The sequence below is a fragment of the Telmatherina bonti genome, assembly GCF_933228915.1.
Source record: "Telmatherina bonti genome assembly, chromosome: 8".
In the NCBI taxonomy this organism is placed as follows: Eukaryota; Metazoa; Chordata; class Actinopteri; order Atheriniformes; family Telmatherinidae; genus Telmatherina; species Telmatherina bonti.
In genome coordinates, this window is record NC_136626.1 from 40,031,300 (window position 1) to 40,058,727 (window position 27,428).

General features: G+C 46.4%; 1 protein-coding gene across 2 annotated transcripts in view; it reads left to right on the forward strand.

Moving 5' to 3' along the window:
* LOC306759999 (pre-B-cell leukemia transcription factor 1-like) overlaps positions 1 to 27,428 on the forward strand; it is a gene marked incomplete at its 5' end in the record, with an annotated part of 169,490 nt that overhangs the window by 26,563 nt on the left and 115,499 nt on the right. For both annotated transcript variants that reach the window (XM_079245752.1, XM_079245751.1), the window contains one exon: positions 23,386 to 23,630. In XM_079245752.1, coding sequence (XP_079101878.1) covers positions 23,386 to 23,630 — 245 coding nt within the window. The remainder of the gene's footprint in view (positions 1 to 23,385; positions 23,631 to 27,428) is intronic.

Here is a 27,428-nt window from a genome sequence, read left to right on the forward strand (position 1 = left end):
TGTTTCCATGGAGATGTGACGTTTCCATGCAGATGTGACGTTTCCATGGAGACATGATGTTTCCATGGAGACGTGATGTTTCCATGGAAAGAGAAAATGGTAGCATTTAAACAAACACACAACAGAAACTATTTGCATATTCACATTTTTTACCGATACAAACTTATACACAGAAAACCACCTCAGCTGCATCCCAAACGTCTTCTTGGCTTTATTCCGGCCATAGAGGATCATTATTTTCCTGCTTTTCTCATCACTTGTTGATCTTTGGCTGCTCCTGATTGGACGTTACCGTCAGTTTAAGCTCTCTGATTGGTGGAAAGTCTGACAGGAAGTGTCTTCATCATCATGTCCAGGTGAAAATAGAGGTCTCTTAGCAACATGGTAGTGATGGTGATGAAGATGTGATAAATAATGGTGGATTTACTATCTAGAATCTCTGAATAAACACTACATGTTGTGTCTGGATTGTAAACCTGCTGGACGTGCTGGAGTTCTAATGGTTAATGTTGGGGAGAAGGGTTGGAGATGGAAACTGCTGTTGGGAGTTCCAAGCCGGCGTTAACCAGAATGCTCTGTGTGTGATTGCAGTAAACAGCCTCTCTAAGTGCTTGTTCTCCTGGTTTCAGATGTCTATTACTGCAGAGTCGTTTGGAGGATCTGTTTTTTGCCAGATGTTTTCCATTTAAAATACGTGGGACTATAATTGATTTAAAGCTATGAATATTGATGCCATCTTATCGGCTTGGTGCCCATCCCTCAAACCACTCTGTGGAGAATAATGGTCCTCTGAGCATTATTCTCCTCATCTTGCTCTAGTGAATGCACAGATATGCTGCATGAACCATTTCCATTTCCCTCCCAAGAGGCAGCCATGCATCTTTTAGAGACTCTAGCATCAAGAAGGCCTAAGCAGAATATCCTGCGTCTCCATCTTAATTATTAAAGCTGGATTTTAAGTGAGCCTTTGTGCAGAAGAAGCCACATGCAGAGGACAGAAATCCTGCACAGCTTTGCTTTAACCAAGAGAAACATGGAGACACTGTTCGCTGGCTGTTTATTATCAGAAGAGTCTCCTTGTTAAAATGGAAACTCGGAGGAGGTTTAGAAACATTCATTGGGATTTCATATTGCCGACATTCCTGCTTCAAACAGAAGTATTTACTGCAGGTTTCCTGCGCTGCGTTCACTGTCGCCGTGCGAGGGCAAACAGGGTTGCATCCAGTTACAACAGACCACATTTTCTTTGTGTGTGGCCGGCGATGACTGCTCTAACCCTGACCACACGCTTCGGGTTAAAATGTAAAGTTTGTCAAACAAAAACATGACAGACAGACAACACTGCTGCTTTCTGGGCCAATCTACACATGGGACGCATCTAATTATCCTCATCATCATCTTTTTTTTTTTTTTTTTTTTTGTCTTGTCCAGCATTTAAGCAGGAAAAAATGAATTTTCTGGATGCTGTATTCTGCTGGGCAAATTTACTTTGCCAAGGGAAGCATCATAGATATAATGCTCCCCTTGATATTCTGGATTTTTATTTTATTTTTCTATTTATTTTGCATAATTGTTTGTATTACAAAGTTTGTACTGCTGGACCGGACCGGAGAGGACAGAAGAGGGACAGAAAGAGAATCGAAAAGAAGAGAAAACAGAAAACACTTCATAGAGAAAAGAAGAGAGAGAGAAAAGAAAAAAAAGATTTAAAAAGAGAATAACCTACATACATTTCCGTGTACACATAAGCATACTTATATATACACACATCCATACACCTATACACACTGGAGTCATGTTCCCCCTGCGGGAGGACGAAGCCATCAACTATCAGGAAAACCCAGAGCTCACAAGCTAGATCAGATACACAGGAAGAAAACCAGCCGTTGTTAGTAAATGAACCTGCAGGCGACTCAGTGACCGTGTCACATGCAGAACATACAGAGTGGAACGTGTTCAGAGAAGAGTGATCATGCCAATGTGGCCCCGCCCACACAACATGGCCCCGCCCACACAACGTGGCCCAGCAGAGCCCCCCACGGTCAGGGGGAACAGGCCCCAGCAGGCCCGGACCGGCAAAGCCCGGCTCCGCCGGGCACCGGCCACCGAGGGCAGACAGAGTGCGGGCCCCAGGACCCCAAGAGCCCAAAGGCAACCCCCCACCCCCGCAGGCAGAAGGTACAGCCCACGCCAATGGAGAGCCAGGACACCCAGACCGCCACCGAGCGGCAGCCAGGCCGCTCCCCAGTGCACCAAGGCCCTTTCACCTCTCCCACTCACACACACACACACACACACACACACACACACACACACGCACACACTCACACACACACACACGCACACACACACACACACACACGCACACACGCACACACACACACACACACACACTCACATATGTGCACACACATTCCCTCCCTACACACACACACACTATCTATCCTGTTGCTTACAGACACTCCATCTCGCACTCCCCCACCCCCCCACCCCCGACCCCATTCACACTCACACCCCATAACATCCCGCCTCACACGCTGCCCTTGACACACCCTCACACTCATCACACATCCCCTACTCAGTCCCCATCCACACACACTTCTGATTTACACTCAACTCCCCCCAGTTCCACTTATACACTGTCCCCCTATACATGCCCATACTCCGACCCCATCCCTCTACCCATCTCCACCTCTATACACCCACACACACCCCATCACATACTCCACTCTACACACATACACACCCCCTAACCCCCCTTCCATCCGGCCTCATATTCAGTTCAAGCACACTACATCATACACGGATCCATCTCATTGTGTCCCCCATAACACGCCCCTTCCCATACCCAGCCATCCTCATCCGCATCCCATTGCCCACCCACTTAGCCTTGTCTGGTGCCTCTCTGTAAACTGAAGCTTGGTGAAGTTTGATCATTCGTCTTCACACAGGCCTTGGGTGAGTTATATAATATTTTTATCCAGTCAATAAAAGAGGGTTCAAATCCTAATTTATGTAGAGTTGCTAGTAAAAATTTACTCTGTCAAAAGCTTTCTCTGCATCTAAAGACATTATTTTTGTTTCGAAGTTCTTAATGGTAGAGTGGTCTATAATAATGACAAGTCTCCGTGTATTCATAGAGGATTAGCAGAGTTCATATTTAGAGGTAATCTATTATTTTCCTTAATTTCTGATGTCATTTTATGAAATGTAGGTGCCAATACATCCCAAAATTCTCTGTAAAATTCAGCAGGAAAACCATCTGGGCCCGGAGCTTTATTGCTAGGCATGCGCTGGAGGGCTTTATGGAGTTCTTATACTGAGAGAGGTGAATCCAAACCCGTAGCCTGTTCATGATTTAATTTAGGAAGGTCGATGTTTCTGAGAAATTGATTAATATTGTCGTCTGATGGATCAATTTGTGGTGTGTATAAGTTGTGGTAAAAGTCCCTGAATACTAAATTTATTTCTTGATGATCATGGGTGATATTCCCTGCTGAGTCTTTAATAGAGGCTGTGGTATTTTTTTCCCTGATTCATTTTTAACTAATTGGCTAAATATTTCCCAGAGCGGTTGGCATATTTAAAGTTCTCCAAGTGAAGTCTTTGTGCTAGAAACTGTTTTCTTCTCTAGTATTTCATTTAGCTCTAGTTTGGCCTTTCTTATTTTCTTCAAGATATCATCACTTAGGGAGGTACCATTGGCATCCTCTAGGGTTTTAATTTCAAGTTCTAACTGATTTTCTTGCATTCTTGTTCTTTTTCTTATAAGATGAAAAACTGATTATTTGTCCTCGCATTACAGCTTTTCCTGCTTCCCACAACATGCATGCTGATGTTCCTGGATAGTCATTATTTTGCAAATACGTATTCCACTCTTTTTAAAAGAAACTAATAAAGTCAGAATCTTTAAGTAATGATGTGTTGAATCTCCAGTTTTCAGATGTGATGTGGCTTCCTTATTTATCAAAGTAAAAGAGACTGGTGCATGATCACTAATAATGATGGGTTGGATTTTAACTACTGATATATTGCTCAGCAAGGAGCGGTTGACTAAGAAATAATCTAATCTAGAATATGAGAGGTGAACTGATGAGAAGAATGTGTATTCTCTTAAAGCAGGATTGTGAGATCGCCATGTATCACAAAGACCAAAATCCACCATGTATTGTTTGACGGTATTGACAGATTGCCAATCCCTGCTATTTCCTGTAGTGTTGACCCTGTCCATACCAGAGTTCAAGACGAGGTTGAGGTCTCCTCCCACAATGATAATATCATCTAGGTCAGGGGTGTCAAAGTCAAATGGACGGAGGGCCAAATAAAACATTTGGCTACAAGCTGAGGGCCGGACTGTCCAATCTTCATTGAAACCAAGATTTAACCTACTGAAAACATAACAAATATATTACAATATGATTGGATAAATAAAGCAATATTTTCTTATGACTCTGTCAGTCATTTTTAATTTCAGCAGGCACAAAATACAAATGTCCTTTATATAAAAAACTCATAACATGAACATTAAATGTTTGAAGTGATATTATTTAAGGCACCATCAGTATATTCTCTCATTTAGCAAAAATGCACTGAATTTAGGCAACTTCAAAGAAATAAATAATAAACAATTTTCTATCATTCACTCAATTGAAATAATTAAAAAGAAATATTGCCTCGAAATACAATAAAATAAAGTGCAAAAATCTCTTGTTACTTAAAACCAATAGCAATTAACACACTGGACTGCATCTGTCCTGCTCAAATGTACATTGACTTTCCTTTCTGTGCTTTCTCTGGGTTAGTGTGAAAAAAGGAATCACTGATTAACAAATAATAACAATCAAAAGTCATTTTCTCTGTTAAATAGGAGACAATTTTATCAAAAGACTATTGTCCACTTCACGATCTATTTTCCATGAAAGGCCGAAAAACAAGAAACACTCCCAGGAACGGAGTCGGCAAACAAAAACAACATAGTCAACACAGACATGAAAGCTTTAAAATCCCCGAGGGGAACAACCAAAAACGAGACCTTCTTTGTGTGCATATTTAACTTTTAAACTTGAACAGAGTATTAACTTCAAATATGTAATTGCACAGTAAACATTACTGTATTATTACTGTATTTACATACATTTATATACATTACTGTATTACTGTAACACTACATTACTTGTTTGAGGCTGAGGCTGATACTTGGCAGTGTTTCATCTTTTGCACAAGTTCATCAATGTTCGGGGTCAGGCTCTGAGCTGAGGAAATTCTCAGAACTGAGTGAAGGTGTTCAGCACTAAGTCGACTTCTGTGTGATGTTTTGTTCAGCTTCATCAATGAAAACAGTTGTTCACACAGGTATGTACTGCCAAACATAGACAATGTTTGAGCAGCCTGGGTGCGCAGCTGGGGCATTGTGTCGGGAAGGAAGCGCGCAAACTCCGCAGCACCCACTGCTGCGTATTTTGCCTTCAGCGCATCATCGCATTGTAGCTCAATCAACTCCATTTGGAGGTTTGGCGGTGAGCTTTCTACATCAACGGCAAATGGATTGCTGAGCAGTGCAAACCTGCTTTTTTGTGATTCAAAGTCAGCAAATCGGTGTCGAAAGTCAGTATACTAATTTTATCAGCAAATTCTGCGCTCGGGAAAATACTGGTAGATAGCTCATCTTTCATGGTCTGACAGCTAGGAAAGTGGCTCAAGTTTTCTTTCCGCATTTGTGCCTCCCACAGAGTCAGTTTGGTTTGAAACGCCTTCACTGTACTGTACATTTCAGAGATGACACGAGCCCGACCCTGCAGCTGCAGGTTCATCGCGTTCAGGTGACTCGTAATGTCACACAGAAAAGCCATTTCACACAAAAACCTTTTGTCTCGGAGTTGTGTTGTGTCTTTCCCTTTGCTGTCCAAGAACAAACAAATCTCCTCACGAAGCTCGAAACACCTGCGCAGCACCTTTCCCTGGCTTAGCCACCGCACCTCAGTGTGATAGGGCAAATCACCATGCTCCGTTTCTAACTCGCTCAGAAATGACTTAAACTGGCGGTGATTTAACCCTTTGGCTCTAATAAAGTTAACTGCGCATGTGATGGTGCTCATTACATCTTTCATTTTCAAGGCTTTACCACACAACGACTCTTGGTGTATGATACAGTGATAAGCTGTCAGCTCACGTGTGACGTTTTCCTTCTGCATCTTCTCCCGTATCTTTGCCACCAGTCCACTCCTATGTCCACACATCGCAGGTGCTCCGTCTGTTGTCAGACCCACGAGTTTTTCCCAAGGCAGCTCCATCTCGTTAACACATCTTGAGACCTCTTCATACAAATCATGTCCCGTAGCTGTGCCATGCATAGGACGTAGCGCTAACAACTCCTCTGTCACGTTTAGGCTGGAGTCCACCCCGCGGATGAAAACTGACAACTGGGCAATGTCAGAAATGTCTGTGCTCTCGTCCACAGCCAGGGAATATGCGATAAAATCTTTTCCCTTTGTAACAAGCTGCTCTTTTAGATTGTTAGACAACAGGTCTACGCGATCAGCAATAGTATTTCTGCTCAGGCTGATGTTTGAAAAGAGCTGTCTTTTGTCTGGGCAAAGTTCGTCACAGACTTTAAGCATACAGTTTTTGATGAAATCCCCCTCTGTAAATGGCCGGGCTGATTTAGCGATCTCCTCTGCTAAAATAAAACTGGCCTTGACAGCAGCCTCGCTTTGTGACTGGGCTTTTCTGAACAGACCCTGTCGAGATTTGAGGCCTCGTTTTAATTCCTCGACCTTCTGTAGCCTTTGTTCCATGTCCAGAATCTTGTTTTTGTCTTTGTGATTTGTTTCATGATGCCGTCTCATATTAAACTCTTTCATCACCGCCACACTTTCTCCACATAGAAGACACACAGGTCTTCCAGCTACCTCCGTGAACATGTACTCCAACTCCCACCTTGTTTGAAACCCCCGGTTTTCACTGTCCACCTTCCGTTTTGCCATTGTTGATGGGTATCTGTAAGATAACTTTTGCTGGTATGCCAATGACTGATGCTGAATGACTGCTGAATAAATTAAGCCGCCTCCCGCTATGCTCCCGCTCCGCGCATCCCCATTGCATTGTGGGAAATGTAGTATTCGTGCGTACATTATATCTGCAGGCCGGATCTAATAATAGATTAATATCATCACGGGGGCCAGGTAAAACCCTCTGACGGGGGCCTTGACTCTGACATATGTGATCTAGGTGGTTTGAGAGTGCTGCAAAGAAGGAATGAAAGAAGGAGGAGTCATCAACATTTGGAATTTAAACGTTAGCTATGCATATTTTAAGATTCTGAAAAGACAAGTTAACTATAATAAATCTACCTTCAGGGTCTGCCACTGTGCTGTTTAGGGTAAAATTCATTTTTCTAATTAAGAGGATGGCGACACCTCTCTGTCTAGAGTTATAACAGGCTGCAAATACATGGGGAAACTGAGGTGTTCTGAGTACATCTATTGTAGATTTAGCCATATGAATCTCTTGTAATAAAATGATGTCAGCCTGTAAGTCTTTCAATTGACTAAAGATTTTGAACCTCTTTTCTCTGGAACCAGCTCCATGTACATTCCACGTTACAAAGTTAAGTGTTTTCATGCCCGGGTTATAATAAAGTGTCCACAAATGTGTGTATGCACATATGCATGAGCAATTGTGAAAGGGATGTTGTGTTTAGGATGCATCTTATCTAATACTGTGTCATGCAGGACATTGCAGGTGCTGAGGATGTTTATATTACGAATATCAAGTGAACTACAGGTGATGTGGATGTTTATATTATTTATATCAAGTAAAGTGCAGGTGCAACAAACAGTGAAGAAGTGAAAAGTTAAAAAGAAAAAAAGGAAAGAAAGATAGAGATAGGAGAAAAGAAAAAAAAAGTGTTTATGCCCAAAAACAAACAGAAAACCATCTTAGAACCTCTGAGACTGGCAGTGATGTTAATATTCTTTAGTCTGAACTAGATACAAGTAACCCTCACAGTGCAGAAAAAGAAGTCAAAAGAGGAGAAGAGAAATCATTCATACAGCTGACCTGGGATTAGTAAAGTCAGGGTGTAATGGACTGTTCCCTGTAGAGCGTCCTGTTCACGAGAAGTCGGTCCACGGAGATGATCACGTGTGAGCCTTCCTCCATGAATCTTCTCTTGATTGGGAACAGAATCCTGCGTCGCTCCAAGATCTGACGGGGAAACTGGTCACTAAGGCTATAATCGGAACCTTTAAGCTCTTTCCTGCAACGTTTGACCTGTTCTTTCTGCTTGAAATGCTCAAACTTTGCCACGATGTGTCGTTGTCGGCTGGGAGCGGATCTTTTAGCTCCGATACGGTGGACCCGGTGAAACGTGATGTTGTTAGCGGCTTCATCGGGGAGTTTGAGCTGAGTTTTGATAAAGGATTTTACCGTAGCTTCTGGATCTTCCTCAGCTTGCTCCGGGATGCCTGCAAAGACTAAATTGTCCCTCATGCTGCACGCCTGTAAATCTAGAACAGATTCCTTGATGTTCTTATTTTCCCCCTGGAGTTGGGACATCTCCTCTGTGAGATCTGACGGACTCTTTGAGAGCTCCGAGGCTAACTCCTGGACCTGGTGTTGGCTAAATTCCAGGGTCTCTCATAGCGCTTGGAATTCCTTATGTAAAACCTCCTCTAGAGCCACACGTGCATCGAGGCTGGACAAACGCTGATCAATGGAGATTAGGATATCGATGGTGTCTCCTTTGGATGGAGAAATTGCTCCGGGTGAGTCCTCTTCTCGTGATCTTTTCATTAAAGGAGCTTTGTTAGTAGCTGACGCTGCTGCGCTGGACTTCCCCATGACAATCTGCTCGAAACACTCGTCGATATAATCTTTCAGGTGATCCAAATCTTCGTTTTGCTCCAGTATGTTATTCAGAAGAAAACAGTTAGTTAATCAGGATATTATTTAATATTTTGGCACGATTTAAATATGGGATAAGAAATGTTTGTTAGATCAGTGGAGCGCCATGTTGAATATGCCAGAGTCTCATGAGTTCTCGTGATACTACAGCATCACTTACCTCTCTGCCTCTGACTTACCTCCGTCCTCTCCTGTGTCCATCATCATCATTTCTAATGTAAGGACACAGTTAAAATGTCAGACACACAATCTTTACTTATATCTAACTTTTCAGCTCATGTCATCTCCTTAGGAGACACAGGTAGGTGGTCTCCAGGTAAATGTGAGGGGCTGACTGGGAGTCAGGTTGTTGGTGTGACTGGAACACCTCAGAGATTATGTGATGTCAGCAGCTACATGGACCTTCTATCACCCTCAACCCAACCGGATCAGAGGTTCCAGCTTGACAAGCGGTTTGCTTTCCACCATGGAGACATGTGCTGACTGTGGACTGAAGATTTGATCGCAGCTTGCTGTGGGAGTCTTTGGACCATCAACATGATCAACAATCCAACTCTTGATGCTGTTTTTCTGTCTCTTAGCCCATTCCTGGGAATAGGAAGCTATCCACATCTAGGAAAATGAAGGTGGAGATGTTCTTTCTGCAACATACTGGAACATTAGCAGTCTGAACCCTGCCGTTGCTTACTCTGTCCCAGAGCTGGCATGTAGTCCAGCAGCAGGAGAGACCCTAGCCAGGGTAGAACTAATCATGCATTCTTTTAATCTTCAGGGTCTGCCATTCATATCTTCAGATTTTAATTTGAGATAAAATCCTTTTTGGGGACATTCTTCACAACCACTCCAATCACTGAAACAGGGACAAGTTCGGTCAATTCATTCCTTCATGTTCTAAACTGCTTAGTCCTATTAAGAGTCACGGCAAGCTGGATCCTGTCCCAGCAGTCATTGGGCACAAGCCAGAAACACCTGGACAGGTCGCACCTGGACAGGTACACCTGGACAGGTACACCTGGCACAGGTCACACCTGGACAGGTACACCTGGACAGGTCTCACCTGGACAGGTCGCACCTGGACAGGTACACCTGGACAGGTCTCACCTGGCACAGGTCACACCTGGACAGGTACACCTGGACAGGTCGCACCTGGACAGGTCGCACCTGGACAGGTCGCACCTGGACAGGTACACCTGGACAGGTCTTACCTGGACAGGTCGCACCTGGACAGGTTGCACCTGGACAGGTACACCTGGACAGGTCTCACCTGGACAGGTCGCACCTGGACAGGTACACCGCCAGTCCATCACAGGGTGATCGCCAGGTCACATAATGGAAATATGACAAAAAAGCCAATTACTTAAGGATGCTCACTCCTTCCTGGTAAACAGGTGTCTGCCTTACTGCCTGACTGATTTCAGAAAAAGGAGCATTCGTTCCTACACACTCAAACACAGCCTGTAATGTATATAAACTGATTTGGCCGGGAGTTACACGGCTCTGATTCCAGCGACCTGGAGCACAAACCGACTTCTCTGGTGCTTCGCTGCTACATACTGATTCTTCACTGCTTCTTGCTCTCTGGTCACATGCCTAGCATGGTGTGCACAGCTGGCTCTGCATTGTAGGACATTCGGTGGGGGGGCAGTGTCTTGTGGACATCATCACCTCGTTCCTCTGCATTAAGAACTGGTTCAAGTCCTTGCAAGGTGGACTTCTTGACGTGGATTATTTTTATGCCTCTGACTGGAAACAGCCTTTCATCCAGTGTTTCAGAATGTGTCATCGTACGTTCTTTCTTCGTTCCATCTTCTATTTTCTACAGTTTACTGTAAAATAGGCATGTTAGCAGCCAGGGCCAAGATTGAATTACAAAATAAACATACTTTCTAATTTCACCTCATTCATGGAGTAAAGCTGCACTGCTTTTATTTTGAAGTTTGTGTTTTCTCTTAATCCACGTGCATAATGACGCAATACAATACAATACAAGTTCATTTATAAGGCACTTTAAAAAACAACAATGTTGACCAAAGTGCCACATTGTGGGGGGTTAAAAGAAACCGAATAAACAACATTAATTAAGACAACCTAAACAAAATTCAGACCTAAAAACATTCATTCATTCATTTTCCGAACCACTTATTCCAATTCAGGGTCGCGGGGAAGCTGGAGCCTATCCCAGCCGGCTTTGGGCGACAGGCAGGGTACACCCTGGACAGCTCGCCAGTCCATCGCAGGGCCACACACAGAGAGATGAACAACCACTCACACTCACTCCTAGGGGCAATTTAGAGTAACCAATTAACCTATCATGCATGTCTTTGGATGGTGGGAGGAAGCCGGAGTACCTGGAGAGAACCCACGCACACACGGGGAGAACATGCAGACTCCATACAGAAAGGCCACTGACCAAACCAGCCAAGGATTGAACCAGTGACCTTCTTGCTGTGAGGCCACAGTGCTAACCACTGCGCCACCGTGCAGCCCTGACCTAACAACAATCAAATAAAAAAAATAATAATAAAGCAATTAAAACAATCAAAATAAAATCAGATCTAAATAGTCAACTTATTTTGAGGAAAGCCATCTTAAACAAATGGGTCTACAGTACAGATTTAAAAGCAGATACAGTGGAGGCCTGTCTAAAGGAAAAGGTAAAGGAAGCTCATTCCAAAGTGTAGGTGCTGCCACCGCAAAGGCCCGGTCCCCTCTGAGCTTCCGTTTCCTCCTCGGTACTGACAGAAGTAGCTGGTCAGCTGACCTAAGAGACCGAGAGGGTGTGTAAGGATGTAGGAGCTCAGAGAGGTACCGCGAGCAGCACCATTCAGACATTTAAAAACTAATTAAAGCAGCTTAAAATGGATCCTAAAGTGCACGGCCAAGTGAAGAGATGATAAAACCAGGGTGATGTGCTCATATCTGCGTGTTCCAGTTGAAAGACGTGCAGCTGCATTTTGTACCAGCTGCAGTCGAGATAAAAATGACTGACTCACCCCAAAATAAAGTGCGTTGCAGTAATCCAGCCGGGTGGTTACAAAGGCATGGATTATTGCCTCAAAGTGCGGACGTGCTAAAAAGTGTTTAACTTCCACCAGCTGCCTCAGATGGAAGAAACTTTTCATCACCGACCAAATCTGGCGGTCAAGCTTTAATTCAGAATCCATTTTAAACCCAGGTTCACAGTTCCTGGCTTGTAAAATAAATCAAAATGGTCCAGATCGATAGGGGGAATATCAGCAGACCCAGAACCAAACACCACCATCTCTGTTTTGGAGTAATTTAGGTTAAGAAAGTTAATTGCCATCCAAGATTTGACATCCTTCAGACATGTTTGAAGAGAATCGAGAGAAGACCCATCATTGTTTTTATGGGGGAGATAAATCTGGCGGTCATCTGCGTAACAATGAAAGGAGATGCCATGTCTCCTAAGAATGGAGCCCAAAGGGAGAAAATATAAAGAAAACAGAACTGGATCCAGAATGGATCCCTGTGGGACTCCATATTCTAGTGGCGCACTGGAATACTCATAGTCCCCTGGACAAACTGAAAAGCTTCACTTGTTTAAATAGGACCTGAACCATTCCAGAGCCACACCTTTTATGCCGACACAATTTTCCAAACGTGAGATTAAAATATCATGATCGACCGTATCAAATGCAGCAGTTAAGTCCAGCAAAATAAGGATCACACAGTCACCGGAGTCACATGATGAAAGAATATCATTAAAACCTGAGAAGTGCGGATTCGGTCCTGTGCATTGATTTAAAACCTGACTGAAAAGTCTTAAGAACATCGTGCTGCTCCAGATGGACGATTATCTGATTATAAACAATTTCTTCCGAGGCTTTAGGTAAAAAAGGCAACGAGGAAATCGGCCTGAAGTTTGCAGGAACTTTTACATCAAGCCCAGGTTTTCTGAGAGGAGGCTGTACAACAGCATGTTGAAACATTTTGGGAACCACTCCTGATGTAAGACTGGCATTAATAATGATTAAAATTAGTGAGCCTAAAGTAGGAAAAAGCTCTTTAAACAGGCGTGGGGGAACGGCATCATGGGGAGAACCTGACGGCTTCAGGTCCCGTATGGCAATACGTACATCAAGACGTGCGCGTGATAGAACGTTATCAGAAGATGACTAAAAATGTCCGCTCAGGCTAAAAGACAAAAGCTAGATTCCAAATGAAGGATTTTCAACCCAAACTGGGCAGCTAAGTGTTTGTTTCCTGAAGTTGGAGGTAAAGCTGTGTGTTTAGTTTGTGGGGATCAGATAAGGACTACTGTCTGAGGCGGCATTACCAGACAGCTTTGTTAGGTAAACTCCAAACGCAGCAAGGCTTGTTTACCGAGCTCCACACATCCAGGTACGCAGCAACCAGGACCAGTTTGGTGATATCCCACAGCCAGAACCAGCAAGCCGTTCTCACAGTAGACTCTGCAGCCCAGCTACTCGTGTTGGTCCGTATTGCCAGACTTCCAGATCAGGGAGGAGCTGGCAGCGATGCAGTCGACGACGGGGAGTCACATCTTCATGGAGGTAAATACATGTATGGACAAGTTGGGACTGAAATGGGACAAGGTGGCAGGTGTCACCACGGACGGTTGTCCAAACCTTTCAGGGAAAACGTCGGACTTTTACATTGTATGCAGGATGAAAGCCTGGGCAACATGCTGAACACAGTCTGGGAGCTGAAAACAGAGTTCTGTGAGATGAAAGACATCGCAGAGCTTTCAGAGGAGGACTAGACGGCAGGTTTTACATTTGCTGTTGATGTGACTGCCCTGATGAAGGAACTGAACAGCAAGCTGCAAGGCGAGGACCGTTTGTACATGAAACTCAGCCTGGTGAAGGCAACATGCAGTTTCTTTCTGGAGAGCCCTCACATGCAAACCCTGAAAGAAGTCAGACCATCAGCTGATCACCTGGGCAGGTACTCAGCCATGCTAGGAGCCTTTACCCGCAGAGTGGACGATGTTCAGCCAACCTGCAGGCTGATGCTGCGCTTTAAGTCAGCATCTTTGCTGGATTTCTATCTTCTCTCCAGGAGGAGAACTTTCATCAGGAAACATGCTCAGAAGATGCTCGTTCTCTTTGGCTCTATCTACATTTGCAGACAAACATTTTCGGAACATAGATCCTCTCTGTCTGATGACCATCTGTCAGCTGTGCTTCGCATCTCTACTTTAGATCAACCAGACTTTGATGCACTCGTAAAGTCCAGAAAAGATCAGATCTCTCTCACTGAACCAGGAAAAAGAACGCACTCATCGTTAAATCATGACATATACATGGCTCTGTTACGTTCTAAATTTCCATCTGGTCTGGGCCCTGGGTGTCCTGCTGGAGACGCCCCTGCACCAGCCCCTCAGCAACACGCTGTGTATGATAGGATGTGATTGGATTGGGATTTTGTTTTGATGTTTTTATGTAGGAACTGACATGAGAGTCAAACACTGAAGCAGGTAGAGAGAAAAAGCAAACACAACATGGCTTATATCTAAATATATTTTCTAATTTCAGTCCCATCTTTGTTTGTGTTGCCATATGTTCATGTAGCTGTGTCAATATAAACAGTTAACACACCCCCAGTGGCTCCGGGGACAAGGACCACACATATACCTGCGAAACAAACTCAGCTCTCTGATTATATACACCAGCCATCCAACACTTATTGAAGATTTGTCTCCTGAGATGAAACGTGATTCTTTGCGTCTGCTGTAGCCTGTAGACGAGATGAATGTTTGGTGTTTCTGAAGCCATTCCCTGGTTTCACCTTTTAGCGAGCCGCCAACAAAACTGTTGGAGCTGATTTGCTGCAACGCTTCTACAATCAGTCTGCTTTGAAAATGAGCCAATCGTATTTTTCCAACTCAAGTCTTTCCCAGAGGGAACGACCATCTTAGAAACCATTCCCACAGTGGCCAGTCCACACGGTGGCCAGTACACACAGTGGCCAGTACACACAGTGGCCAGTCCACACAGTGACCAGTCCCCACGGTGGCCAGTACACACAGTGGCCAGTCCCCACGGTGGCCAGTACACACAGTGACCAGTCCCCACAGTGACCAGTGGCCACAGTGGCCAGTCCACACAGTGACCAGTGGCCAGTCACCACAGTGGCCAGTCCCCACAGTGACCAGTGGCCAGTCGCCACAGTGACCAGTCCACACAGTGACCAGTCCCCACGGTGGCCAGTACACACAGTGACCAGTCCCCACAGTGACCAGTGGCCACAGTGGCCAGTCCACACAGTGACCAGTGGCCAGTCACCACAGTGGCCAGTCCCCACAGTGACCAGTGGCCAGTCACCACAGTGGCCAGTCCCCACAGTGACCAGTGGCCAGTCGCCACAGTGACCAGTCCCCACAGTGACCAGTGGCCAGTCGCCACAGTGACCAGTCCCCACAGTGACCAGTGGCCAGTCGCCACAATGACCAGTCCCCACAGTGACCAGTCCCCACAGTGGCCAGTCCACACAGTGACCAGTGGCCAGTCACCACAGTGGCCAGTCGCCACAGTGACCAGTCCCCACAGTGAACAGTCCCCACAGTGGCCAGTCCCCACAGTGGCCAGTCCCCACAGTGACCAGTCCCCAGAGTGACCAGTGGCCAGTCGCCACAGTGAACAGTCCCCACAGTGAACAGTCCCCACAGTGGCCAGTCACCACAGTGGCCAGTCCCCACAGTGACCAGTCCCCAGAGTGACCAGTGGCCAGTCCCCACAGTGACCAGTCCCCAGAGTGACCAGTGGCCAGTCGCCACAGTGACCAGTCCCCACAGGGACCAGTGGCCAGTGGCCACAGTGGCTCGTTGCCACAGTGACCAGTGGCCACAGTAATTGGTAATACAGTAATACAGGCTGACAAAGCCTCACCCACCACCTCCCCACCCACCCTCCTGCTGAGGGAGGCTGTTTGGGCCGGTTTCCCTCTGACATGCTCTCCTGAAGGAATTGCTTTGATAAGGTGAAGGCTGGTCATGGCATGGAAGCACCGTCTGAGGCCCGGAGGGCCCCACGCTGCTGGAAGACATGCGTTAGTTGTCCATCATGGACCCAAACAGCAGGAGTCTCATTCACATCTTTTCTTATTTAAAACAAAAAGCTAAAATAAATATATTATTAAAAATGTATGTCTGATTTATTTTCTATTAACAAAATAAATAATAATAAATAATGTTCCACATGTCAGACCTCTAAACAGACTTAAAACTGTTACACAGTTTAGGTTTCATGACAAAAATACCAGAAATTCACTGACTGGATGTTGAGTTGGGCTCCTGAGCACTGGGACCAGTCAGTAAAATGAAACACACATTCCCTGTCACTATGACAACAGGCCGGATGGGTAACAGCAACCCCCCCCCCACCCCCACCCCGAGCATTTCCTGATGACGACAATTTAATATAATACATCCAGATTACACATTTACATGTCAGTAATTACACGTTTACACACCAGTAATTACACGTTTACATGTCGATAATTACACATATGCATGTCAGTAATTACACGTTTACACACCAGTACTTATACATTTACACATAGTAATTCCATGTTTACACATCTGTAATTACATCTTTACATCAGTAATTACACGTTTACACATCAGTAATTGCATGTTTACACGTCAGTAATTGCACGTTTAAACATGAGTAATTACACGTTTACACGTCAGTACTTACACGTTTACATGTCAGTAATTACATGTTTACACATGAGTAATTACAAATTTACACATCAGTAATTGTCCATGTGCACGTCAGTAATTACACATAATTAAAATGAACTGTGGTGTCATGTGACTACTCTCTACTTCCTGACACATTCAGGGACGCCAGTTCTTCCCACGTACACGCTAACGTCCTGCTGTGTTTAGGGACATCTGTTCATCAAATGTCCGAGCCAACTTCCTGCCGCGTTCAGGGACGTCTATTCATCCCACATCCCTTTCAACTTCCTGCCGCGTTCAGGGACGTCCGCTCCTTCCCACGCCCTCTTCAACTTCAATTTCCTGCAACCTTCAGGAGCTGCCACATGAATGATTTCAGTTTTGGTTCAGGCCGGATGTATTTCTGCGAAGACTTGAGTGAACTGTGTTTAATGGTGAGAAGATTTTTTTCCATGGATTGCCACTAGGGGTGTCACAATTCTTCAAATCCTCGATTTGGTTTTCGATTTTAGGGTCAAGATTCGATTCAACTCTCGATATTTTACTTTTTTCTTCCAGCATAGAGACCTCTGACATTTTTTGACTCATCCTGTTTATTGTAATGGGTTACTGTGAGGATCCGTAATTACAGCCACACACGAGGAGCTCTGGACAAATGACCAGTTTATTGGTGAAGCAGAATGAGCAGAGGATCCAAAGACAAGCAAGGGTCGGTAACCAGAAGATCCGAAAAGTAGTGGTGTCCGTCGAGGGCAAGGCAAGGTGGGTAATCCGGGGGTGTGAAGCAGAAGGTCGGCAACTGAGGAACAATCGTAGAACACTGGAACACAACTAGGCATAAGTCTGATGATTATCTGGCAGAGAAGAAGAGATTGGAGGGAGCTTCAGTAGGCAGTGAGGAATGGAAACCGGGTGAACTGAATGAAACAGCAGAGGCAATTAGGGAGCCAACAGGTGGATAGACTTACCACTGATGAGCGCTAGCCGATCAGGATGGCAAAACATGACAGTTTATAATTTGTTTTGATTAACTTTTGTACAGTAAGTCTTATGTCAAAAAATGGCTACATTTAAGTGATGCAGTGTCAAGGAACGGCGGGTGGTGTCGAGGAACGGCGTGCGGTGTTGAGGAACGGCATGCGGTGTCAAGAAACGGCGGGTGGTGTCGAGGAACGGCATGCGGTGTCAAGGAACGGCGGGTGGTGTCGAGGAACGGCATGCGGTGTCAAGGAACGGCGGGTGGTGTCGAGGAACGGCATGCGGTGTCAAGGAACGGCGGGTGGTGTCGAGGAACGGCATGCGGTGTCAAGGAACGGCGGGTGGTGTCGAGGAACGGCATGCGGTGTCAAGGAACGGCGGGTGGTGTCGAGGAACGGCATGCGGTGTCAAGGAACGGCGGGTGGTGTCGAGGAACGGCATGCGGTGTCAAGGAACGGCGGGTGGTGTCGAGGAACGGCATGCGGTGTCAAGGAACGGCGGGTGGTGTCGAGGAACGGCGTGCGGTGTCGAGGAACGGCATGCAGTGTCAAGGAACGGCGGGTGGTGTCGAGGAACGGCATGCGGTGTCGAGGAACGGTGGGTGGTGTCGAGGAACGGCATGCGGTGTCAAGGAACGGCGGGTGGTGTCGAGGAACGGCATGCGGTGTCGAGGAACGGCGGGTGGTGTCGAGGAACGGCATGCAGTGTCAAGGAACGGCGGGTGGTGTCGAGGAACGGCATGCGGTGTCGAGGAACGGCATGCAGTGTCAAGGAACGGCGGGTGGTGTCGAGGAACGGCATGCGGTGTCAAGGAACGGCGGGTGGTGTCGAGGAACGGCATGCGGTGTCAAGGAACGGCGGGTGGTGTCGAGGAACGGCATGCGGTGTCAAGGAACGGCGGGTGGTGTCGAGGAACGGCATGCGGTGTCGAGGAACGGCATGCGGTGTCGAGGAACGGCGGGTGGTGTCGAGGAACGGCATGCAGTGTCAAGGAACGGCGGGTGGTGTCGAGGAACGGCATGCAGTGTCAAGGAACGGCGGGTGGTGTCGAGGAACGGCATGCGGTGTCAAGGAACGGCGGGTGGTGTCGAAGAACGGCGTGCGGTGTCGAGGAACGGCGTGCGGTGTCGAGGAACGGCGTGCGGTGTCGAGGAACGGCATGCGGTGTCGAGGAACGGCGTGCGGTGGCGGTGTCGAGGAACGGCGTGTGGTGTCGAGGAACGGCGTGCGGTGTCGAGGAACGGCGGGCGGTGTCGAGGAACGGCGGGCGGTGTCGAGAAACGGCGGGCGGTGTCGAGGAACGGCGGGCGGTGTCGAGGAACGGCGTGCGGTGTCGAGGAACGGCGGGTGGTGTCGAGGAACGGCATGCGGTGTCAAGGAACGGCGGGTGGTGTCGAGGAACGGCATGCGGTGTCGAGGAACGGCGTGCGGTGTCGAAGAACGGCGGGCGGTGTCGAGGAACGGCGGGTGGTGTCGAAGAACGGCGGGTGGTGTCGAGGAACGGCGGGTGGTGTCGAAGAACGGCGGGTGGTGTCGAGGAACGGCGTGCGGTGTCGAGGAACGGCGTGCGGTGTCGAGGAACGGCGTGCGGTGTCGAGGAACGGCGGGCGGTGTCGAAGAACGGCGGGTGGTGTCGAGGAATGGCGGGTGGTGTTGAAGAACGGCGGGTGGTGTCGAGGAACGGCGGGTGGTGCACACGGCGGGATAGAATAAGTTGTGTATCAGTAAAGGTTTTCTTGACCAGATATACTAAATGTGGAGTGAAACAGCATGTTGTTCTGTGACAGTAACATGACCACTGCTTGAGACTCCATGATGTCACTGGAATGATGAGCTGGTGGGCCTGCTGCCGCCTCTCCAGACTTCACTCCACTGGAAATGTTGCACTGCTTTGTTGTTTTATTAAATCTCACATCAGCCCAAACACATAACAACAACTGTTTACATACACTAGGTTATATCTGGAGTTTCCTGGATAAAATAAAATAATTAGTTAATTATTTGTGTTGTATTAAACTGACAGGTGAATATTTTCATTCTTTGGCTGCTTAACCAAGCAGCAAAGAACTTTTTATTTGTCCAAGTTAGATGCTGATGACTAAACTTTTGATTTAATCAGTTTATCGGATCAATCATGTTTACAGCAGAAATAACCATGTTTACAGCAGGAATAAATGTGTTTATAGCAGTGTCACCAATGGCAACCAGTGTTCTTATTGGTTGCAAGTTGAGAGTATCACTCCAGAACTCAGCACAACACCAGCAGAGGATCAGACGGGGGCAAAGACCTCTTCTGCTAACCAAAGTGAAAAATATGTGAGTGGGGAAACGATTCTCTTCAATCAATTTAAAATGTCACTAATGTGTGTATGAGGTTAAGTGGCATTGACTTGTCTTATCGATCATTAAATTGATCATTGATCATCACATTTAACGAGCTTAAAAGGACGATCACAAACAAATACTCACATTACTCTCCACGTTGTTATGAAGAAGCATGGCGGTGCAGAAAAAAAAAAGTCTGAGAACCCTTGACAGGATGGACAGCGTCTAATCTTTTAATGTTGAGTCAACTTTTTCCTTTTCTATTAAATTTATTTCATTAATTTTGCAGAGAAAAAAACTGATAAACTGATGATAGATATTGGGCTTTAGGCGATTCCTTATCCACATGTTGGTGTACGGGTTTGGGGTGTGCACACACAGGTTTGAGCACTTGTGTGCCATATATAAGTGGAGGGGCCCATGTCTGCCGGTGGGACTTTTTGTCCCAGTCCGGCCCTGGCAGCACTTCCAGACAGGATGAATCAGCTAGTCCTCCATGAGCCAGTGGTCTTCTGTCGTGGACAAGCAGCAACCTCTACTAGGGGCTGCAAAACAGAGCAAATCCCCATAGACTCCTAGACTTGTTTAAAAAAAAACAGGTTTACAGCAGAAATAAACATGTTTACAGCAGAAATAAACATCTTTACAGAAGAAATTAACATGTTTACAGCAGGCATTAACATGTTTACAGCAGAAATAAACATGTTTACAGAAGAAATTAACATGTTTACAGCAGGCATTAACATGTTTACAGCAGAAATAAACATGTTTACAGCAGAAACAAACATGTTTACAGTCCAAAATAAACATGTTTACAGCAGAAACAAACATGTTTACAGTCCAAAATAAACATGTTTACAGTAGAAATAAACATGTTTACAGCAGAAATAGACATGTTTACAGAGGAAATTGACATATTTACAGCAGGAATTAACATGTTTACAGCAGAAATAAACATGTTTACAGCAGGAATAAACATATTTACAACAGGAATAACCATGTTTACAGCAGGAATAAACACGTTTACAGTAACAAATTAACATGTTTACAGCAGAAATAACCATGTTTAAAGCAGAAATAAACTTGTTTATTGCATGAACAAAACATGTTTACAGAAGAAATAAACATGTGTAGAGTAGGAATAAACATGTTAACAGAAGAAATTAACATGTTTACAGCAGGAATTAACCATGTCTACAGCAGAAATAAACATGTTTGCAGCAGAAACAAACATGTTTACAGTAGAAATAAACATGTTTAGAGCAGGATTAAACATGTTTACAGCAGAAATAACCATGTTTACAGCAGAAATAACCATGTTTACAGCAGGCATAAACGTGTTTACTGTAGAAATAAGCGTGTTTACAGCAGAAATAAACATGTTTACATGAGAAACAAACATGTTTACAGTAGAAATAAACATGTTTACAGCAGAAACAAACATGTTTACAGCAGAAATAAACATGTTTATTGCAGAAATAAACTTGTTTATTGCAGGAATTAACATGTTTACAGAAGAAATTAACATGTTTACAGCAGGAATTAACATGTTTACAGCAGAAACAAACATGTTTACAGCAGAAATAAACATGTTTATTTCTGCTGTAAACAAATAAGTGCAGCTGCAGATTTCTATCAGAAAAAAGCTCCACTGGCAGAGTTGCCATCAGCCCGGTCCCAGTTTGAAGGAAGCTGGTTGTGATGGTACACAGCCTGCATGCTCCATCCCGGCCCCTCCCGACAGCATCAGCAGTGAGAACGGGGCTGTGCATGGCAGCATGTCAGCTGGTTAGTGGGCGGGATCACGTCACGGTCACATCGGATGTCTCTCAAGCAGCCGTGTTGGTACTTTGTGGCCATGAGTATCCTTATTCAGCAGCAGGGCCGAGCCAGCTGGTCTCTCCTGAGAAAAACCCTTCTTGGGCCAACTCCAGTAAACACTCCTCGGATGTTCAGTTGGAACCAGCAGATGAGAAAGGATTGTTATTGTGGAGAAGAGTCAAGGAGTTTTTCTGTCAGGAAGCATCTCAGAGCTTCTTCCTGCAGATCTGATGTTTTCTTCTCGGTCCGTCTGGTGCAAACATAATGTGGGAACAAAAGATCTGCTTTGGTTTCCATGGGGCTCCAAACATGCATGTGAATGTTTTCATTACTGATGGAAGTTTTTCATCTTTCTTCTCCTTCGCACACTGATGTCCAAAAAAAACAGTTTTCTCCGTGGGATTTAGTGGTGAAGCTGGGATTTTACCACCAACTGGACTCTGTTCTTTATGAGAACTGTAGAGAAGGGGCAGAACCTGTTCTCCACGTTGAACCTGGAGCCTTGCAGCGCCAAACATATAGAACAACCTCAAGTGGACATGGACGGATCTCAGGTGGACATGGACGGATCTCAGGTGGACATGGACGGATCTCAGGTGGACATGGACGGATCTCAGGTGGACATGGACGGACGTCAGGTGGACATGGACGGATCTCAGGTGGACATGGACGGATCTCAGGTGGACATGGACGGATCTCAGGTGGACATGGACGGATCTCAGGTGGACATGGACGGATCTCAGGTGGACATGGACGGATCTCAGGTGGACATGGACGGACGTCAGGTGGACATGGACGGATCTCAGGTGGACATGGACGGATCTCAGGTGGACATGGACGGATCTCAGGTGGACATGGAGGGACGTCAGATAGACATGGACGGACGTCAGGTGGACATGGACGGATCTCAAGTGGACATGGAGGGACGTCAGATAGACATGGACGGACGTCAGATAGACATGGACGGACGTCAGGTGGACATGGACGGACTTCAGGTGGACATGGAGGGACGTCAGATAGACATGGACGGATCTCAGGTGGACATGGAGTGACTTCAGGTGGACATGGACGGATCTCAGGTGGACATGGAGTGACTTCAGGTGGACATGGACGGAATTCAGGTGGACATGGAGGGACGTCAGATAGACATGGACGGGTGTCAGATGGACATGGAGGGACGTCAGATAGCCATGGACGGACCTCAGGTGGACATGGAGGGACGTCAGATAGACATGGACGGACGTCAGGTGGACATGGAGGGACGTCAGATAGACATGGACGGACGTCAGGTGGACATGGAGGGACGCCAGATAGACATGGACGGACGTCAGGTGGACATGGAGGGACGTCAGATAGACATGGACGGACGTCAGGTGGACATGGAGGGACGTCAGATAGACATGGACGGACCTCAGGTGGACATGGAGGGACGTCAGATAGACATGGACGGACCTCAGGTGGACCTCTGGGTTCCCTGTCCTGTCTGTCTGTTTATTGCCCCACTACATACTGGGCTGTAGCACATGTGTGGGTGCATGTGTGGGTGCATGTGTGCGTGCATGTGTGGGTGCATGTGTGGGTGCGGCAGTGTGAACAGTGAGGGCGTGCATGTCTAAAAGCTTGTTATGGATCATCATGCTGCAGGTCCAGCCTCCAACCCAGTCTCTGATCTTGTCCTGTCATGGCAGTGCTGAGCATCCGCGGTGCCCAGGAGGAGGAGCCCCCGGACCCACAGCTAATGCGGCTCGACAATATGCTCCTGGCAGAGGGCGTGTCTGGTCCGGAGAAAGGCGGAGGCTCGGCAGCAGCGGCGGCAGCGGCAGCCGCCTCGGGAGGAGCCGGGTCCGACAATTCTGTGGAACACTCGGACTACCGAGCAAAGCTGACCCAGATCAGACAGATCTACCACACCGAGCTGGAGAAGTACGAACAGGTGAGGACAGACCACACAGAGCACCGTATGGAGACGGGGGGCATGGCGGACATAGAAGGGGCGAAACGGGCCTGCCAGGGCGTCACCAGGGTCAACTAGGTAATATGAAGATAGCATGCAGGATATAAACTTCTAATAAAATAGGAATGAAATAAACTGTGACAGTTTAGTTCCGGGGAAGCTGGAGCCTATCCCAGCAGGCCTTGGGCGCCAGGCAGGGAACACCCTGGAGAGCTTGCCGGTCCATCGCAGAGACACAACCACTCTAGACCTCTTCAAATTTGACCTTTTTCATCAAACAGATGCAAACTGATATTTTTCCCCAGTCTCCAAGGTCGAACATAAATAAATGTAGCAGTTATTTTGATCTTGGACCTTGGCTATGCCTGCCTCAAGAGCCATGTAGTTTTATTGTTGATGATTTTCAAAAACAATGCAAAATCTGGGATATTTTGTCCTTGTTTTCATTGTAGCTTCCCAGAGGTTAAGGCTATAGCATTGAAAGTTGTACCAAATGAAAGCAAATAAAATGTTCTTGCATATAGATGTTAACACATGAACACCTGTGTAAATTTGAACTAATTTTAATGCACAAACAATGTCAAACATTCATATTTTTTATGCTTGGAAAGGATGACATCATATGACACATAACTTTATTGTTACTTTTAATCCAAGTACATCACAATGTATCACTAATTATGTTTTATTTTGTTATTTGAGATTGTCAGTTAAGATTGATTTGGTCAGATTTGTGAATTGCTGACATCGTGGCACCTAATGCAGCAAAAAGTGGTTAGCAAGAGAGGTGAAAAGCATGAACCAACTGAAGAGAGAAGAAAGGTGTCAACTCCCGGCACAAGGTTGTTGAGTGGTGTGTATCTCATTGGGCAATCCAGCTCCAGCATCAATCAACTTCCTACTAATCGCCAGGTGTTCCAGTATTTCCTTCATTTGAGGTAACGTTTCCTTCCAGTCTCCGTCGCGTTCCGGTAACGTTTCCTTCCAGTCTCCGTCGCGTTCCGGTAACGTTTCCTTCCAGTCTCCGTCGCGTTCCGGTAACGTTTCCTTCCAGTCTCCATTGTGTTCCGGTAGCGTTTCCTTCCAGTCTCCGTCGCGTTCCGGTAACGTTTCCTTCCAGTCTCCATTGTGTTCCGGTAGCGTTTCCTTCCAGTCTCCGTCGCGTTCCGGTAACGTTTCCTTCCAGTCTCCGTCGCGTTCCGGTAAAGTTTCCTTCCAGTCTCCATTGTGTTCCGGTAGCGTTTCCTTCCAGTCTCCATTTTGTTCCGGTAACGTTTCCTTCCAGTAACGTTTCCTTCCAGTCTCCATTGTGTTCCAGTAACGTTTCCTTCCAGTCTCCGCCGTCATCCGGTAACGTTTCCTTCCAGTCTCCATTGTGTTCCAGTAACGTTTCCTTCCAGTCTCCGTCGTGTTCCGGTAATGTTTCCTTCCAGTCTCCATTGTGTTCCGGTAACGTTTCCTTCCAGTGTCCGTTGTGTTCCGGTAACGTTTCCTTCCAGTAACATTTCCTTCAAGTCTCTATTGTGTTCCGGTAACGTTTCCTTCCAGTAACATTTCCTTCAAGTCTCTATTGTGTTCCGGTAACGTTTCCTTCAAGTCTCCGTCATGTTCCGGTAACGTTTCCTTGCAGTCTCTGTCATGTTCCGGTAACTTTTCCTTCCAGTCTCCATCGTGTTCCCGTAACGTTTCCTTCCAGTCTCCGTCTTGCCCCAGTAAGGTCCCCTTCTGGTAACGTTTCCTTCCAGTCTCCGTCATGTTCCGGTAACTTTTCCTTCCGGTCTCCGTCATGTTCCGGTAACGTTTCCTTCCAGTCTCCATTGTGTTCAGGTAAGGTTTCCTTCCGATAACGTTTCCTTTCAGTAACGTTTCATTCCAGTCTCCGTCGTGCACCGGTAAGGTTTCCTTCTGGTAACATTTCGTTACAGTAACGTTACCTTTCAGTCACTATTGTATTCTGGTAACGTGTCGTTCCAGTCTCCATCGTGTTCCGTTAACGTTTCCTTCCAGTAACATTTCCTTCCGCTCTCCGTCGTGCTCCGGTAACGTTTCCTTCCAGTCTCCGTCGTGTTCTGGTAACGTTTCCATCCAGTCTCCATCGTGTTCCGGTAACGTTTCCTTCCAGTCTCCATCGTGTTCCGGTAACGTTTCCTTCCGATAACGTTTCCTTCCTGTCTCCATTGTGTTCCGGTAACGTTTCCTTCCAGTCTCCATTGTGTTCCAGTAACGTTTCCTTCCAGTCTCCATTGTGTTCCAGTAACGTTTCCTTCCAGTCTCCATTGTGTTCCGGTAACGTTTCCTTCCAGTTTCCATCATGATCCGGTAACGTTTCCTTCCAGTCTCCATCGTGTTCCAGTAACTTTCCATCCAGTCTCCATCGTGTTCCGGTTATGTTTCCTTCCAGTCTTCGTCGTGTTCCGGTAACGTTTCCTTCCAGTCTCCGTCATGCTCCGGTAACGTTTCATTCTGGTAACATTTCGTTCCAGTAACGTTTCCTTCCAGTCACTATTGTGTTCCGGTAACGTTTCCTTCCAGTAACGTTTCCTTCCAGTAACTTTTCCTTCCTGTCTCCAATGTTTTCCGGTAACGTTTCCTTCCAGTCTCCATTGTGTTCCGGTAACGTTTCCTTCCAGTAACGTTTCCTTCCAGTCACTATTGTGTTCCGGTAATGTTTCGTTCCAGTCTCCATCGTGTTCCGGTAACTTTTCCTTCCAGTAACGTTTCCTTCCAGTCTCTGTCGTGCTCCGGTAAAGTTTCCTTCCAGTCTCCATTGTGTTCCGGTTACGTTTCCTTCCAGTCTCCATTGTGTTCCGGTAACGTTTCCTTCCAGTAACGTTTCCTTCCAGTCTCCATTGTGTTCCGGTAACGTTTTCTTCCAATCTCCATCGTGTTCCGGTAACGTTTTCTTCCAGTCTCCATCATGTTCCGGTTACGTTTCCTTCCAATCTCTGTCGTGTTCCGGTTACGTTTCCTTCCAGTTTCCATCGTGTTCCGGCAACGTTTCCTTGCAGTCTCCATAGTGTTCCGGTTACGTTTCCTTCCAGTCTCCATTGTTTTCCGGTAACGTTTCCTTCCAGTCTCCATTGTGTTCCGGTAACGTTTCCTTCCAGTCTACGTCGTGCTCCGGTTACGTTTCCTTCCGGTAACTTTTACTTCCAGTCTCCATTGTGTTCCGGTAACGTTTCCATCCAGTCTCCATCGTGCTCCGGTAACGTTTCCTTCCAGTCTCCATTGTGTTCCGGTAACGTTTCCATCCAGTCTCCATCGTGCTCCGGTAACGTTTCCTTCCAGTCTCCATTGTGTTCCGGTTACGTTTCCTTCCAGTCTCCATCGTGCTCCGGTAATGTTTCCTTCCGGTAACGTTTTCCTCCAGTCTCCGTCGTGTTCCGGTAACGTTTCGTTCCATTCTCCATTTCCTTCCGGTAACGTTTCCCTCCAGTCTCCGTTATGCTCCGGTAACGTTTCCTTCCAGTCTCCATTGTGTTCCGGTTACGTTTCCTTCCAGTCTCCATCGTGCTCCGGTTACGTTTCCTTCCAGTCTCCATTGTTTTCCGGTAACGTTTCCTTCCAGTCTCCATTGTGTTCCGGTAACGTTTCCTTGCAGTCTCCATTGTGTTCCGGTAACGTTTCCTTCCAGTCTCCATTGTGTTCCGGTAACGTTTCCTTCCAGTCTACGTCGTGCTCCGGTTACGTTTCCTTCCGGTAACTTTTACTTCCAGTCTCCATTGTGTTCCGGTAACGTTTCCATCCAGTCTCCATCGTGCTCCGGTAACGTTTCCT